Source organism: Entelurus aequoreus, linkage group LG03 (genome assembly GCF_033978785.1).
Source record: "Entelurus aequoreus isolate RoL-2023_Sb linkage group LG03, RoL_Eaeq_v1.1, whole genome shotgun sequence".
Taxonomy (NCBI): Eukaryota; Metazoa; Chordata; class Actinopteri; order Syngnathiformes; family Syngnathidae; genus Entelurus; species Entelurus aequoreus.
In genome coordinates this window covers 92,874,482-92,893,655 of record NC_084733.1, presented here as the reverse complement: position 1 = coordinate 92,893,655, position 19,174 = coordinate 92,874,482, and the positions used below count along the sequence as shown (strand labels likewise).

The 19,174-nt window shown below is 36.2% G+C and overlaps 2 protein-coding genes across 2 annotated transcripts in view; both read left to right on the top strand.

The window, feature by feature from the left end:
* Window positions 1-1,754, top strand: part of atr (ATR serine/threonine kinase) — a 95,564-nt gene extending 93,810 nt beyond the window's left edge. Inside the window, exon 48 of the mRNA XM_062043255.1 lies at window positions 1,490-1,754. Within this exon, the coding sequence (XP_061899239.1) occupies window positions 1,490-1,663 (174 nt within the window). The 3' untranslated portion in view covers window positions 1,664-1,754. The remainder of the gene's footprint in view (window positions 1-1,489) is intronic.
* A 3,255-nt stretch (window positions 1,755-5,009) lies between these two features.
* Window positions 5,010-16,099, top strand: LOC133645883 (endophilin-B2-like). The gene is made up of 8 exons (XM_062040808.1): window positions 5,010-5,476; window positions 5,559-5,700; window positions 8,500-8,628; window positions 8,704-8,837; window positions 8,999-9,091; window positions 15,711-15,782; window positions 15,866-15,889; window positions 15,970-16,099. Exons 1-8 carry the CDS (start codon window positions 5,420-5,422, stop codon window positions 16,081-16,083), a joined length of 765 nt encoding a protein of 254 aa, XP_061896792.1. The 5' UTR covers window positions 5,010-5,419; the 3' UTR covers window positions 16,084-16,099.
* The last annotated feature ends 3,075 nt before the right edge of the window (window positions 16,100-19,174 follow it).

Here is a 19,174-nt window from a genome sequence, read left to right as displayed (position 1 = left end):
TAATATAAAAAACTTTTATTTACTTTTAGTAATATAAAAAAATATATTTTAAGTTTAATTATTTTTTTTAGACTTTTAGTAATATAAAAAACTTTTATATACTTTTAGTAATTAAAAAAAAAAATTATAATTTTTTTTCATTTTTTTATATTACTTTATAAATAGTTTCTCGTGCGCACGAGAAACTTTTTATAAAGTTATAAAAAAAATTATAATTTTTAAAAAAATTTTTTTTTAGACTTTTAGAAATATAAAAAACTTATTTACTTTTAGTAATATAAAAAATATTTTTTTTAATTATTTTTTTATATTATTTTATAAAAAGTTTCTCGTGCGCACGAGAAACTTTTTATAGTTATAAAAAAAATGTATAATTTTTTAGACTTTTAGTAATATAAAAAAATTGTATTTACTTTTAGTAATATAAAAAAAATTTTTTTTTTTATATTACTTTATAAATAGTTTCTCGTGCGCACGAGAAACTATTAAGTTATAAAAAAAATTATAATTTGAATTTTTTTTATTTTTTTTTACACTTTTAGTAATAGAAAAAACTTTTATTTACTTTTAGTAATATAAAAAAATATATTTTAAGTTTTTTTTTTTTTTTAGACTTTTAGTAATATAAAAAACTTTTATATACTTTTAGTAATAAAAAAAAAAAATTATACATTTTTTTATTTATTTTTTTATATTACTTTATAAATAGTTTCTCGTGCGCACGAGAAACTTTTTATAAAGTAATATAAAAAAATATTTTTAAAAAAATAATTATTTTTTTTTAGACTTAGAAATATAAAAAACTTTTATTTACTTTTAGTAATATAAAAAAAATATATATTATTTTTTTATATTATTTTATAAATAGTTTCTTGTGCGCACGACAAACTTTTTATAAAGTTATAAAAAAAATATATAATTTTTTTTTTTTAGACTTTTAGTAATATAAAAACTTTTATTTACTTTTAGTAATATAAAAAAAAATTATAATTTTTTTAAAAATTATTATTATTTTATAAAATGTTTCTCGTGCGCACGAGAAACTTTTTATAAAGTTATAAAAAAAATCTAAAAATTTTTTTTTTTTTAGACTTTTAGTAATATAAAAAACTTTTATTTACTTTTAGTAATATAAAAAAAAAAATTAGAATTTTTTTATTATTATTTTATAAATAGTTTCTCGTGCGCACAAGAAACTTTTTATAAAGTTATAAAAAAAAAAATGTATAATTTTTTTTTTAGACTTTTAGTAATATAAAAACCTTTTATTTACTTAGTAATAAAAAATATATATATACATTTTTTAAATTTTTTTTTTATATTACTTTATAAAAAGTTTCTCGTGCGCACGAGATACATGTATAAAAATAACAAAAAATTATTTAAAAAAATATTTCCCCCATGTCCCTTTAGGGGCTCCGTAGAACTATATTCTTCATTTTTAAATGATTTTCCTCCGTGATCTGCTCACCGTGTTGCTCCGTGTCAGGCCAAGACTCACGTGTGCGACATCGAGCAGCGTCTCCAGGGCGTGATCAAGAGCAGGAACAAAGTGCTGGGCCTGCCATTGTCCATCGAGGGACACGTCCACTACCTCATTCAGGAATCCACCGACGACAAACTGCTGTGTCAGATGTACCTGGGCTGGGGGCCTTACCTGTAAGGTGCACTCACACATATGCTGCTTTCTTCCCTTACAACTCAGCGTTCACATTTCTATACGTTTTTGGAATAAACCAGGATTATGTTTTGTATGACGAACGTTAAGAGTCCTGCTTTGCTTTCATCCAAACAATAACTTCTGCACATTAGAATAGAATTTATTGTCATTATATTTGCATATAACGAGACTCCAATTTAAGGTGCGGTAGTGGAAACAAATATGGAATAAAAATAAATCACATTAGTAATAAAGACAAGAAATAATAATTGAAATAAACAGACTACTATCCAATAAAAACAATAAGCAATCCTGTACAAAATACTGTACAATATACAGAACAAAACAAGAGTACCGGAGTAATAAAGTAATGACAATCAGTTACTTCCTCTTAATGCATGCATCCTGGGAGCAGAAGTTAGCGCCTCTCCTGGTCATCATTACAAACTTGGACGGTATAGTATAGTACCGGGATACTAATGAATCATATTCCGTACTATACCGCCTCTAAAAAGTACCGGTTCCCTCCCCCTTTTTTCTTTAACGGGCATGACGGCGCACCGTCACATGGTGACATTGCTGCTTTTACAAGCATGTTGGGCAGCGCACACACACAGAGTACTTACAAGCAGACACAGTGTGTAGACAGAAAAGGGAGAATGGACGCATTTTGGTGTAAAAAGTCCAGATAAAGGTGAAGTTATAACACTGAAACAGGAAGAGCTGCTTTAAGACAAGGCTAGCTGGCTAGTGGCTAACGTCCATTCCACAGTGTTTTAGCTACTTCTAAATCACTAATCCTCGCCTCCATGGCGACAAATAAAGTAAGTATCATTATCACTGGAGGACGAGGAATATCTAAATATGCTTCACTACACACCGTAGGAGGATACAATAGCTCACCGCCGTCACAATGTAAACAAATGCCATGGGTGGATCTACACTGTAATGATACCAAGTATAAGAGTGTATCTAGTCCAGTGGTCCCCAACCTTTTTGTAGCTGGGGACCGGTCAACGCTTGAAAATTCGTCCCACGGACCGGGGGGGTGGGTGGGGGGGGGCTTTTTTTTTTTTTAATAAAGAAATACAATCATGTGTGCTTACGGACTGTATCCCTGCAGACTGTATTGATCTATAGTGACATACACATACACAATATGTATATATTGTGTTTTTTATGTTGATTTAATTTAAAAAAAAAAAAAAAGTATTTTTTATTTATTTTTTTTTTTATTTTTTTTGTGCGGCCCGGTGCGCGGCCCGGTGGTTGGGGACCACTGATCTAGTCCATACTATGATTACATCCATATTTTTTAGCATCACAAAATCTTTTTTCCTTTTAAAAAAAATTCATATTATGTTTATAAAGTCAGTAAATATGTCCCTGGACACATGAGGACTTTGAATATGACCAATGTATGATCCTGTAACTACTTGGTATCACATCCATACCTAAATGTGTGGTATCGTCCAAAACTAATGTCAAGTATCAAAGAAGAGAAGAATAAGTGATTATTACATTTGAACAGAAGTGTAGATAGAACATGTTCAAACAGAAAATAAGCAGATATTAACAGTAAATGAACAAGTGGATTAATAATCCATATTTACAGTTTGTCCCTCATAATGTGTACAAAATAATAGGTGTATAAATGACACAATATGTTACTGCAGACTAATTAGGAGTCTTTGTTTGTTTACTTACTACTAAAAGACAAGTTGTCTAGTATGTTCAACATTTTATTTAAGGACTAAACGACAATAATAAACATATTTTTCATGTACATTAAAAATTTTTGTTACAATAAAGACATTTTTTGTGGTCCCCTTTATTTAGAAAAGTATGGAAATACATTTTGGTATCGCTACCAAAATATTGTGAACAAGGACAACCCTATGTGGACAGTTAACGGGTCTGGATTTGTGATGAGTTTGTCGACAGCGATCGCACAATGGACTTATTTACAGGAGGTTTTATTGTGAAAATGAAGTAAAAATCCCATCAACTCCCTCTCTGGGACTCCTTGCACCGCTCTGCTTCCTCGGCATCGCAAGCAGCGAAGTCAAAGGTGAACATTTTTAAGAAACACACACCATCATTATACAGCATTGACTCCATGTTGGACGCACAAAGGAAACACTGCCGACTAGCGGCCAAAATACAAAGGTGCGTAAGGAAGGAGTTGAATAAAAGCAAGACAACATGCACATTTACATACTTTTTACCAAGAGAGGTAGTATTGCACTAATTGTTTGCAGCCGCCCTAAACAACAAAGATCCAGGATGTATTAAATTAAAACAGGGGTCACCAACGTGGTGCCCACGGGCACCAGGTAGCCCGTAAGGACCAGATGAGTAGCCCGCTGGCCTGTTCTAAAAATAGCTCAAATAGCAGCACTTACCAGTGAGCTGCCTCTATTTTTTAAATTGTATTTATTTACTAGCAAGCTGGTCTCGCTTTGCCCGACATTTTTAATTCTAAGAGAGACAAAACTCAAATAGAATTTGAAAATCCAAGAAAAATATTTGAAAGACTTGGTCTTCACTTGTTTAAATAAATTCTTTTTTTTTTTTTACTTTGCTTCTTATAACTTTCAGAAAGACAATTTTAGAGAAAAAATACAACCTTAAAAATGATTTTAGGATTTTTAAACACATATACCTTTTTACCTTTTAAATTCCTTCCTCTTCTTTCCTGACAATTTAAATCAATGTTCGAGTAAAAAAAATTTTTTTATTATTGTAAAGAATAATAAATACATTTTAATTTAATTCGTCATTTTAGCTTCTGTTTTTTCGACGAAGAATATTTGTGAAATATTTCTTCAAACTTATTATGATTAAAATTCAAAAAAATGATTCTGGCAAATCTGTAGAATCAAATTTAAATCTTATTTCAAAGTCTTTTGAATTTCTTTTAAAAGTTTTGTTCTGGAAAATCTAGAAGAAATAATGATTTGTCTTTGTTAGAAATATAGCTTGGTCCAATTTGTTATATATTCTAACAAAGTGCAGATTGGATTTTAACCTATTTAAAACATGTCTTTAAAATTCTAAAATTAATCTTAATCAGGAAAAATTACTAATGATGTTCCATAAATTCTTTTTTTTAAGTTTTTCTCTTCTTTTTGTCGGTTGAATTTTGAATTTTAAAGAGTCGAAATTGAAGATTTTAATTTAATTGTCATTTTGTGTGTGTTTTCTTCTCTTTTAAACCGTTCAATTAAGTGTAAATATCATTAATTATTAATAATAACATAGAGTTAAAGGTAAATTGAGCAAATTGGCTACTTCTGGCAATTTATTTAAGTGTGTATCAAACTGGTAGCCCTTCGCATTAATCACTACCCAAGAAGTTGAGTGACCCCTGAATTAAACATAGCGCTTCCGCTCGTGCCTTTATTTTGAAGGTTAAAACCAGAAGTGAATTGAACAATCAGTCGTCTTGCCACTGTCATAACCGCCACACGCCAAAGCGCCACATCAATATATCCATATTTCACTCAATGTCGTATTTGTAGCCATTTAATATCAAGAGTTATCGAAGTGAGCGAACATGAAAGGAGGTTAAATTTAAAAACAACATGACGTCATCTTCGCGGTGTTCGCTTGACTAATCCGACCTCCAGGAGCAGGGCGGGCGGGCGGACACCCTTCACTCCACGGGCTTAGCCGGCTCGCTTTGCCGGACATGTTGTAGTTTGTCCCGTAGACGTCCGTCCCGTGCAGGTGTGTCCAGGCTGAGAGGACGTCGTCATGGATTTGACGCAGTTGGCGGTGGATGCTGGTCAGTTCATCAACCGGGCCGTCCAGGTGAGGAAAAGAAGAAAACCAGCATTTGTTGCTAGCAAGAGTGTATTCGTGCGTCTATTGTACATTTTCTGCTACTATGTAGTACACGGAGGAGAGTCTTGGACAGGCCGATAAGACAGAGTTGAACTCCGGCCTGGAGGAGCTTCTTACCCGGGCAGACACCACCAAGACTTGGACGGACAACATCGTCTCTCAGACGGAAGCCATGTTGCAGCCTAGCCTAGGTGAGTTTGTATGGGAGGTCCTGGAAGGTAACTACAACATGTTGCAGCCTAGCCTAGGTGAGTTTGTATAGGAGGTCCTGGAAGGTAACTACAACATGTTGCAGCCTAGCCTAGGTGAGTGTGTATAGGAGGTCCTGGAAGGTAACTACGACATGTTGCAGCCTAGCCTAGGTGAGTTTGTATAGGAGGTCCTGGAAGGTAACTACGACATGTTGCAGCCTAGCCTAGGTGAGTTTGTATAGGAGGTCCTGGAAGGTAGCTACAACATGTTGCAGCCTAGCCTAGGTGAGTTTGTATAGGAGGTCCTAGAAGGTAACTACAACGTGTTGCAGCCTAGCTTAGGTGAGTTTGTATAGGAGGTCCTGGAAGGTAACTACAACATGTTGCAGCCTAGCCTAGGTGAGTTTGTATAGGAGGTCCTAGAAGGTAGCTACAACATGTTGCAGCCTAGCCTAGGCGAGTTTGTATAGGAGGTCCTGGAAGGTAGCTATAACATGTTGCAGCCTAGCCTAGGTGAGTTTGTATAGGAGGTCCTGGAAGGTAACTACAACGTGTCGCAGCCTAGCCTAGGTGAGCTTGTATAGGAGGTCCTGGAAGGTAACTACAACATGTTGCAGCCTAGCCCAGGTGAGATTGTAAAGAAGGTCCTGGAAGGTACCTACAACGTGTTGCAGCCTAGCCTAGGTGAGTTTGTATCGGAGGTCCTGGAAGGTAGCTATAACATGTTGCAGCCTAGCCTAGGTGAGTTTGTATAGGAGGTCCTGGAAGGTAACTATAACATGTTGCAGCCCAGCCTAGGTGAGTTTGTATAGGAGGTCCTGGAAGGTAACTATAACATGTTGCAGCCCAGCCTAGGTGAGTTTGTATAGGAGGTCCTGGAAGGTAACTACAACATGTTGCAGCCTAGCCCAGGTGAGATTGTAAAGAAGGTCCTGGAAGGTACCTACAACGTGTTGCAGCCTAGCCTAGGTGAGTTTGTATAGGAGGTCCTGGAAGGTAACTACAACATGTTGCAGCCCAACCTCGGTGAGCTTGTATAGGAGGTCCTGGAAGGTAACTACAACATGTTGACTTCATTTGGCACTGTACACTTGTTTGTAGAGAAGGTCCTGGAAGGACACTACAATGTGACTTCATTAATTACAGTACACTTGTTTGTATAAAAAGTCCTGGCAGGTCACTACACCTCTTCATTGGGTACTGTACACATGTTTGTATGGCAGGTCCTGAAAGGTCACTACAATGTGACTTAATTTAGTACTGTACACTTGTTTGTAGAGAATGTCCTTACTGTACACTTGTTTGTAGAGAAGGTCCTTGAAGGACACTACAATGTGACTTAATTTGGGACTGTACACTTGTTTGTAGAGAAGGTCCTGGAAGGACACTACAATGTGATTTCATTTGGCACTGTGCACTTGTTTGTAGGGAAGGTCCTGGAAGGACACTACAATGAGATTTCATTTGGCACTGTGCACTTGTTTGTAGGGAAGGTCCTGGAAGGACACTACAATGTGATTTCATTTGGCACTGTGCACTTGTTTGTAGGGAAGGTCCTGGAAGGACACTACAATGTGACTTCATTTGGCACTGTGCACTTGTTTGTAGGGAAGGTCCTGGAAGGACACTACAATGTGACTTCATTAATTATTGTACACTTGATTGTATAGAATGTCCTGGAAGGACACTACAATGTGACTTCATTAATAACAGTGCACTTGTTGTTTGTATAGAACAGGGGTCGGCAACCCAAAATGTTGAAAGAGCCACATTGGACCAAAAATACAAAAACAAATCTGTCGGGAGCCGCAACAAATTAGAAGCCATAATACAAACAGATAGTGTGTCATGAGATATACATTGAATTAAGATGACTTAAAGGAAACTAAATGAGCTCAAATATAGCTACAAATGAGGCAATATGTACATACAGCTAGCCTAAATAGCATGTTAGCATCGATTAGCTTGCAGTCATGCAGTGACCAAATATGTCTGATTATCACTCCACACAAGTCAATAACATCAACAAAACTCACCTTTGTGTATTCATGCACAACGTTAAAAGTTTGGCGGACAAAATGAGACAGAAAAAGAAGTGGCATAAAACACGTCCTAGAAAGTCGGAGAAAGTTATACATTGTAAACAAACTAAGGTGAGTTCAAGGACCGCCAAAATTAGTAGGACAAAACGGCGCTTGCCAAATACTCGAATCAGTGAAGCATGTTTAATACAAACAGTGTGCTTTATAACAATTAGGGAGGTTTGTGTCATGTTTGTCCTCCTACAGTAACCATATTAAAACAAAAAATATATATATTTTTCCCCTCATCTTTTTCCATTTTTCATACATTTTTGAAAAAGCTTCAGAGAGCCACTAGGGCGGCGCTAAAGAGCCGCATGCGGCTCTAGAGCCGCGGGTTGCCGACCCCTGGTATAGAATGTCCTGGAAGGTCACTACACCTCTTCATTAGGTACTGTACACATGTTTGTATAGCAGGTCCTGGAAGGTCACTACAACATGACTTCAGTAATAACCTTACAATTGTGTTGGTATAGAGGACTTTTCTATAGAAAGTCCTGGAAGGTCACTACAACGCTGCTTTAATTAGAAAGGCATTTTTAGGGCCATTATTCACCATTTGTTCAAAAGTCTACCTTACCTTATCAAACTGAGCATGCACTGTTTGTTTTTAATCATACAGTATGACGAACATAAATAAGCAGTTATGTTTTTATCATGCAGTATATTATTAGTGTCTTGTTTTGAACAAATTATAATATTGTTGTGTAACGAGCAGCGGCACGTCTTGAAGAGCGACTCTATGAACACCTGGACTGGCCCCGCCCCCTTCGCCCTCACGCTCATCAAGTCCTGGGAGAGCAAATGATGGAAGCTGGCTTTGAGATGGGCAACAACACCCCTTATGGTGCGTGCTGCCTATTTTATTATGTCATGTGTATCATTATGAAATATGAATATGAATATGAAATACTGTATGCAGGCAGAGTGCTGCTCAGGTGTGGTGAGACCCAGAAGCAGTTTGGTGAGGCCCAAAGACATTTTGTCCAAAGTGCCAACATTCACTTTGTGACTCCTCTGCAACATTTTACTAACTGTGACTACAAAGTCATCCAGGTAAATAACACTTAAGTCATCCAGGTAAATAACACACAAGTCATCCAGGTAAATAACACACAAGTCATCCAGGTAAATAACACACAAGTCATCCAGGTAAATAATGTGTGTGTGTGTGTGTGTGTGTGTGTGTGTGTGTGTGTGTGTGTGTGTGTCCTTAGGAGGCACGCAGGATGCTACTCAACAAGCGTTTGGACTTGGACATCGCCAAGAGTAGACTTAGGAGATCTCACCTGGCTCACCAGGAGTCCACGGTGAGGACTATTGACACTTGTTGTTGTAACACACTATTGACACTTGTTGTTGTAACACACTATTGACACTTGTTGTTGTAACACACTATTGACACTTGTTGTTGTAACACACTATTGACACTTGTTGTTGTAACACACTATTGACACTTGTTGTTGTAACACACTATTGACACTTGTTGTTGTAACACACTATTGACACTTGTTGTTGTAACACACTATTGACACTTGTTGTTGTAACACACTATTGACACTTGTTGTTGTAACACACTATTGACACTTGTTGTTGTAACACACTATTGACACTTGTTGTTGTAACACACTATTGACACTTGTTGTTGTAACACACTATTGACACTTGTTGTTGTAACACACTATTGACACTTGTTGTTGTAACACACTATTGACACTTGTTGTTGTAACACACTATTGACACTTGTTGTTGTAACACACTATTGACACTTGTTGTTGTAACACACTATTGACACTTGTTGTTGTAACACTATTGACACTTGTTGTAACACACTATTGACACTTGTTGTTGTAACACTATTGACACTTGTTGTAACACTCTATTGACACTTGTTGTTGTAACACTATTGACACTTGTTGTAACACACTATTGACACTTGTTGTTGTAACACACTATTGACACTTGTTGTTGTAACACACTATTGACACTTGTTGTTGTAACACTATTGACACTTGTTGTAACACACTATTGACACTTGTTGTTGTAACACTATTGACACTTGTTGTAACACACTATTGACACTTGTTGTTGTAACACACTATTGACACTTGTTGTTGTAACACACTATTGACACTTGTTGTAACACACTATTGACACTTGTTGTTGTAACACACTATTGACACTTGTTGTAACACACTATTGACACTTGTTGTTGTAACACTATTGACACTTGTTGTAACACACTATTGACACTTGTTGTTGTAACACACTATTGACACTTGTTGTTGTAACACACTATTGACACTTGTTGTTGTAACACACTATTGACACTTGTTGTAACACACTATTGACACTTGTTGTTGTAACACACTATTGACACTTGTTGTAACACACTATTGACACTTGTTGTTGTAACACACTATTGACACTTGTTGTTGTAACACACTATTGACACTTGTTGTTGTAACACACTATTGACACTTGTTGTTGTAACACACTATTGACACTTGTTGTTGTAACACACTATTGACACTTGTTGTTGTAACACACTATTGACACTTGTTGTTGTAACACACTATTGACACTTGTTGTAACACACTATTGACACTTGTTGTTGTAACACACTATTGACACTTGTTGTTGTAACACACTATTGACACTTGTTGTTGTAACACACTATTGACACTTGTTGTAACACACTATTGACACTTGTTGTAACACACTATTGACACTTGTTGTAACACACTATTGACACTTGTTGTTGTAACACACTATTGACACTTGTTGTAACACACTATTGACACTTGTTGTTGTAACACACTATTGACACTTGTTGTAACACACTATTGACACTTGTTGTAACACACTATTGACACTTGTTGTAACACACTTTTGACACTTGTTGTAACACACTATTGACACTTGTTGTTGTAACACACTATTGACACTTGTTGTAACACACTATTGACACTTGTTGTAACACACTATTGACACTTGTTGTAACACACTATTGACACTTGTTGTAACACACTATTGACACTTGTTGTAACACACTATTGACACTTGTTGTAACACACTATTGACACTTGTTGTTGTAACACACTATTGACACTTGTTGTAACACACTATTGACACTTGTTGTAACACACTATTGACACTTGTTGTAACACACTATTGACACTTGTTGTTGTAACACACTATTGACACTTGTTGTAACACACTATTGACACTTGTTGTTGTAACACACTATTGACACTTGTTGTTGTAACACACTATTGACACTTGTTGTTGTAACACACTATTGACACTTGTTGTTGTAACACACTATTGACACTTGTTGTTGTAACACACTATTGACACTTGTTGTTGTAACACACTATTGACACTTGTTGTTGTAACACACTATTGACACTTGTTGTTGTAACACACTATTGACACTTGTTGTTGTAACACACTATTGACACTTGTTGTTGTAACACACTATTGACACTTGTTGTTGTAACACTATTGACACTTGTTGTAACACACTATTGACACTTGTTGTTGTAACACTATTGACACTTGTTGTAACACACTATTGACACTTGTTGTTGTAACACTATTGACACTTGTTGTAACACACTATTGACACTTGTTGTTGTAACACACTATTGACACTTGTTGTAACACACTATTGACACTTGTTGTTGTAACACTATTGACACTTGTTGTAACACACTATTGACACTTGTTGTTGTCACACTATTGACACTTGTTGTTGTAACACACTATTGACACTTGTTGTTGTAACACACTATTGACACTTGTTGTTGTAACACACTATTGACACTTGTTGTAACACACTATTGACACTTGTTGTTGTAACACACTATTGACACTTGTTGTAACACACTATTGACACTTGTTGTTGCAACACTATTGACACTTGTTGTAACACACTATTGACACTTGTTGTTGTAACACTATTGACACTTGTTGTAACACACTATTGACACTTGTTGTTGTAACACACTATTGACACTTGTTGTTGTAACACACTATTGACACTTGTTGTTGTAACACACTATTGACACTTGTTGTTGTAACACACTATTGACACTTGTTGTAACACACTATTGACACTTGTTGTTGTAACACTATTGACACTTGTTGTAACACACTATTGACACTTGTTGTTGTAACACTATTGACACTTGTTGTAACACACTATTGACACTTGTTGTTGTAACACACTATTGACACTTGTTGTTGTAACACACTATTGACACTTGTTGTAACACACTATTGACACTTGTTGTTGTAACACACTATTGACACTTGTTGTAACACACTATTGACACTTGTTGTTGTAACACTATTGACACTTGTTGTAACACACTATTGACACTTGTTGTTGTAACACACTATTGACACTTGTTGTTGTAACACACTATTGACACTTGTTGTTGTAACACACTATTGACACTTGTTGTAACACACTATTGACACTTGTTGTTGTAACACACTATTGACACTTGTTGTAACACACTATTGACACTTGTTGTTGTAACACACTATTGACACTTGTTGTTGTAACACACTATTGACACTTGTTGTTGTAACACACTATTGACACTTGTTGTTGTAACACACTATTGACACTTGTTGTTGTAACACACTATTGACACTTGTTGTTGTAACACACTATTGACACTTGTTGTTGTAACACACTATTGACACTTGTTGTTGTAACACACTATTGACACTTGTTGTAACACACTATTGACACTTGTTGTTGTAACACACTATTGACACTTGTTGTTGTAACACACTATTGACACTTGTTGTTGTAACACACTATTGACACTTGTTGTAACACACTATTGACACTTGTTGTAACACACTATTGACACTTGTTGTAACACACTATTGACACTTGTTGTTGTAACACACTATTGACACTTGTTGTAACACACTATTGACACTTGTTGTTGTAACACACTATTGACACTTGTTGTAACACACTATTGACACTTGTTGTAACACACTATTGACACTTGTTGTAACACACTTTTGACACTTGTTGTAACACACTATTGACACTTGTTGTTGTAACACACTATTGACACTTGTTGTAACACACTATTGACACTTGTTGTAACACACTATTGACACTTGTTGTAACACACTATTGACACTTGTTGTAACACACTATTGACACTTGTTGTAACACACTATTGACACTTGTTGTAACACACTATTGACACTTGTTGTTGTAACACACTATTGACACTTGTTGTAACACACTATTGACACTTGTTGTAACACACTATTGACACTTGTTGTAACACACTATTGACACTTGTTGTTGTAACACACTATTGACACTTGTTGTAACACACTATTGACACTTGTTGTTGTAACACACTATTGACACTTGTTGTTGTAACACACTATTGACACTTGTTGTTGTAACACACTATTGACACTTGTTGTTGTAACACACTATTGACACTTGTTGTTGTAACACACTATTGACACTTGTTGTTGTAACACACTATTGACACTTGTTGTTGTAACACACTATTGACACTTGTTGTTGTAACACACTATTGACACTTGTTGTTGTAACACACTATTGACACTTGTTGTTGTAACACACTATTGACACTTGTTGTTGTAACACTATTGACACTTGTTGTAACACACTATTGACACTTGTTGTTGTAACACTATTGACACTTGTTGTAACACACTATTGACACTTGTTGTTGTAACACTATTGACACTTGTTGTAACACACTATTGACACTTGTTGTTGTAACACACTATTGACACTTGTTGTAACACACTATTGACACTTGTTGTTGTAACACTATTGACACTTGTTGTAACACACTATTGACACTTGTTGTTGTCACACTATTGACACTTGTTGTTGTAACACACTATTGACACTTGTTGTTGTAACACACTATTGACACTTGTTGTTGTAACACACTATTGACACTTGTTGTAACACACTATTGACACTTGTTGTTGTAACACACTATTGACACTTGTTGTAACACACTATTGACACTTGTTGTTGCAACACTATTGACACTTGTTGTAACACACTATTGACACTTGTTGTTGTAACACTATTGACACTTGTTGTAACACACTATTGACACTTGTTGTTGTAACACACTATTGACACTTGTTGTTGTAACACACTATTGACACTTGTTGTAACACACTATTGACACTTGTTGTTGTAACACACTATCGACACTTGTTGTTGTAACACACTATTGACACTTGTTGTTGTAACACACTATTGACACTTGTTGTTGTAACACACTATTGACACTTGTTGTTGTAACACACTATTGACACTTGTTGTTGTAACACACTATTGACACTTGTTGTTGTAACACACTATTGACACTTGTTGTTGTAACACACTATTGACACTTGTTGTAACACACTATTGACACTTGTTGTTGTAACACACTATTGACACTTGTTGTAACACACTATTGACACTTGTTGTTGTAACACACTATTGACACTTGTTGTAACACACTATTGACACTTGTTGTTGTAACACACTATTGACACTTGTTGTAACACACTATTGACACTTGTTGTTGTAACACACTATTGACACTTGTTGTAACACACTATTGACACTTGTTGTAACACACTATTGACACTTGTTGTAACACACTTTTGACACTTGTTGTAACACACTATTGACACTTGTTGTTGTAACACACTATTGACACTTGTTGTAACACACTATTGACACTTGTTGTAACACACTATTGACACTTGTTGTAACACACTATTGACACTTGTTGTAACACACTATTGACACTTGTTGTAACACACTATTGACACTTGTTGTAACACACTATTGACACTTGTTGTTGTAACACACTATTGACACTTGTTGTTGTAACACACTATTGACACTTGTTGTTGTAACACACTATTGACACTTGTTGTTGTAACACACTATTGACACTTGTTGTTATAACACACTATTGACACTTGTTGTTGTAACACACTATTGACACTTGTTGTTGTAACACACTATTGACACTTGTTGTTGTAACACACTATTGACACTTGTTGTTGTAACACACTATTGACACTTGTTGTTGTAACACACTATTGACACTTGTTGTTGTAACACACTATTGACACTTGTTGTTGTAACACACTATTGACACTTGTTGTTGTAACACACTATTGACACTTGTTGTAACACACTATTGACACTTGTTGTTGTAACACACTATTGACACTTGTTGTAACACACTATTGACACTTGTTGTTGTAACACACTATTGACACTTGTTGTAACACACTATTGACACTTGTTGTTGTAACACACTATTGACACTTGTTGTAACACACTATTGACACTTGTTGTAACACACTATTGACACTTGTTGTAACACACTTTTGACACTTGTTGTAACACACTATTGACACTTGTTGTTGTAACACACTATTGACACTTGTTGTAACACACTATTGACACTTGTTGTAACACACTATTGACACTTGTTGTAACACACTATTGACACTTGTTGTAACACACTATTGACACTTGTTGTAACACACTATTGACACTTGTTGTAACACACTATTGACACTTGTTGTTGTAACACACTATTGACACTTGTTGTTGTAACACACTATTGACACTTGTTGTTGTAACACACTATTGACACTTGTTGTTGTAACACACTATTGACACTTGTTGTTATAACACACTATTGACACTTGTTGTTGTAACACACTATTGACACTTGTTGTTGTAACACACTATTGACACTTGTTGTTGTAACACACTATTGACACTTGTTGTTGTAACACACTATTGACACTTGTTGTTGTAACAAGGGTCAGAAAAAGACTATATTTAGTTGACTGTGTGTCATGTGTGTGTAGAGACTCAACAACACCCGGCAGGACGACTACATGTCCTTCATGTTCAGCTGTGTGCGAGTTGGCTGGCTGAAGGTGAGTGAGAGACTCCAGAAGAAAACCTTGAAATGATGACTTGTGTGTTGTGTGTTGTGTGTCTGTGTCTCTCGTCCAATCAGATGTGGGCTCAGGAAGTCTCTCAGGTGAGCTCTTGATGATTGATTGATTGATTGATCTCACAGCTGATGACAACTGATACACAATCAATAATCAATGTTTGTAGGCGGAGATGCAGCTGAAGATCTGTCAGTCCTCTTTTGATCGTCACACACATGTGACACGACAACTTGTGGGAGAGTTACACAACACACATGTAGGTAGAAACACACACATATAGTCATATTGTGGGAGAGTTACACAACACACATGTAGGTAGAAACACACACATATAGTCATATTGTGGGAGAGTTACACAACACACATGTAGGGAGTTACACAACACACATGTAGGTAGAAACACACACATATAGTCATGTTGTGGGAGAGTTACACAACACACATGTAGGTAGAAACACACACATATAGTCATGTTGTGGGAGAGTTACACAACACACATGTAGGTAGAAACACACACATATAGTCATATTGTGGGAGAGTTACACAACACACATGTAGGTAGAAACACACAACATATAGTCATATTGTGGGAGAGTTACACAACACACACATGTAGGTAGAAACACACACATATAGTCATATTGTGGGAGAGTTACACAACACACATGTAGGTAGAAACACACACATATAGTCAATGTTGTGGGAGAGTTACACAACACACATGTAGGTAGAAACACACACACATATAGTCATGTTGTGGGAGAGTTACACAACACACATGTAGGTAGAAACACACACATATAAGTCATTATTGTGGGAGAGTTACACAACACACATGTAGGTAGAAACACAACACATATAGTCATATTGTGGAGAGTTACACAACACACATGTAGGTAGAAACACACACATATAGTCATATTGTGGGAGAGTTACACAACACACATGTAGGTAGAAACACACACATATAGTCATATTGTGGGAGAGTTACACAACACACATGTAGGTAGAAACACACACATATAGTCATATTGTGGGAGAGTTACACAACACACATGTAGGTAGAAACACACACATATAGTCATATTGTGGGAGAGTTACACAACACACATGTAGGTAGAAACACACACATATAGTCATATTGTTGGGAGAGTTACAACAACACACATGTAGGTAGAAACACACACACTATATAGTCATATTGTGGGAGAGTTACACAACACACATGTAGAGTAGAAACACACACATATAGTCCATATTGTGGGAGAGTTACACAACACACATGTAGGTAGAAACACACACATATAGTCATATTGTGGGAGAGTTACACAACACACATGTAGGTAGAGACACACACATATAGTCATAATTGTGGGAGAGTTACACAACACACATGTAGGTAGAAACACACACATATAGTCATATTGGGGAGAGTTACACAACACACATGTACGGTAGAACACACACATATAGTCATATTGTGCGGAGAGTTACACAACACACATGTAGGTAGACACACACACATATAGTCATATTGTGGGAAGAGTTACACAACACACATGTAGGTAGAAACACACACATATAGTCATATTGTGGGAGAGTTACACAACACACATGTAGGTAGAAACACACACATATAGTCATATTGTGGGAGAGTTACACAACACACATGTAGGTAGAAACACACACATATAGTCATATTGTGGGAGAGTTACACAACACACATGTAGGTAGAAACACACACATATAGTCATATTGTGGGAGAGTTACACAACACACATGTAGGTAGAAACACACACATATAGTCATATTGTGGGAGAGTTACACAACACACATGTAGGTAGAAACACACACATATAGTCATATTGTGGGAGAGTTACACAACACACATGTAGGTAGAAACACACACATATAGTCATATTGTGGAGAGTTACACAACACACATGTAGGTAGAAACACACACATATAGTCATATTGTGGGAGAGTTACACCAACACACATGTAGGTAGAAACACACACATATAGTCATATTGTGGGAGAGTTACACAACACACATGTAGGTAGAACACACACATTATAGTCATATTGTGGGAGAGTTACACAACACACATGTAGGTAGAAACACACACATATAGTCATATTGTGGGAGAGTTACACAACACACACATGTAGGTAGAAACACACACAGTATAGTCATATTGTGGGAGAGTTACACAACACACATGTAGGTAGATAACACACACTATAGTCACTATTGTGGGAGAGTTACACAACACACATGTAGGTAGAAACACACACATATAGTCATATTGTGGGAGAGTTACACAACACACATGTAGGTAGAAACACACACGTATAGTCATATTGTGGGAGAGTTACACAACACACATGTAGGTAGAAACACACATAGCGTAATAGGTCAAGTATATTGTGGGAGAGTTACACAACACACATGTAGGTAGAAACACACACGTATAGTCATATTGTGGGAGAGTTACACAACACACATGTAGGTAGAAACACACACATATAGTCATATTGTGGGAGAGTTACACAACACACATGTAGGTAGAAACACACACATATAGTCATATTGTGGGAGAGTTACACAACACACATGTAGGTAGAAACACACACATATAGTCATATTGTGGGAGAGTTACACAACACACATGTAGGTAGAAACACACACATATAGTCATATTGTGGAGAGTTACACAACACACATGTAGGTAGAAACCACACACATATAGTCATATTGTGGGAAGAGTTTACACAACACACATGTAGGTAGAAACACACACAGTATAGTCATATTGTGGGAGAGTTACACAACACATAACATGTAGGTGAGAAATCACACACTGTAAAAGTCATATTGTGGGAGAGTTACACAACACACATGTAGGTAGAACACACACGTATAGTCATATTGTGGGAGAGTTACACAACACCACATGTAGGGTAGAAACACACACGTATAGTCATATTGTGGGGAGAGTTACACAACACACATGTAGGTAGAAGAACACACACATATAGTCATATTGTGGGAGAGTTACACAACACACATGTAGGTAGAAACACACACATATAGTCATATTGTGGGAGAGTTACACAACACACATGTAGGTAGAAACACACACATATAGTCATATTGTGGGAGAGTTACACAACACACATGTAGGTAGAAACACACACATAATAGTCATATTGTGGGAGAGTTACACAACACACATGTAGGTAGAGAAACAGCACACATATAGTCATATTGTGGGAGAGTTACACAACACACATGTAGAGAAGACAAAGAAACACACACATATAGTCATATTGTGGGAGAGTTACACAACACACATGTAGGTAGAAAC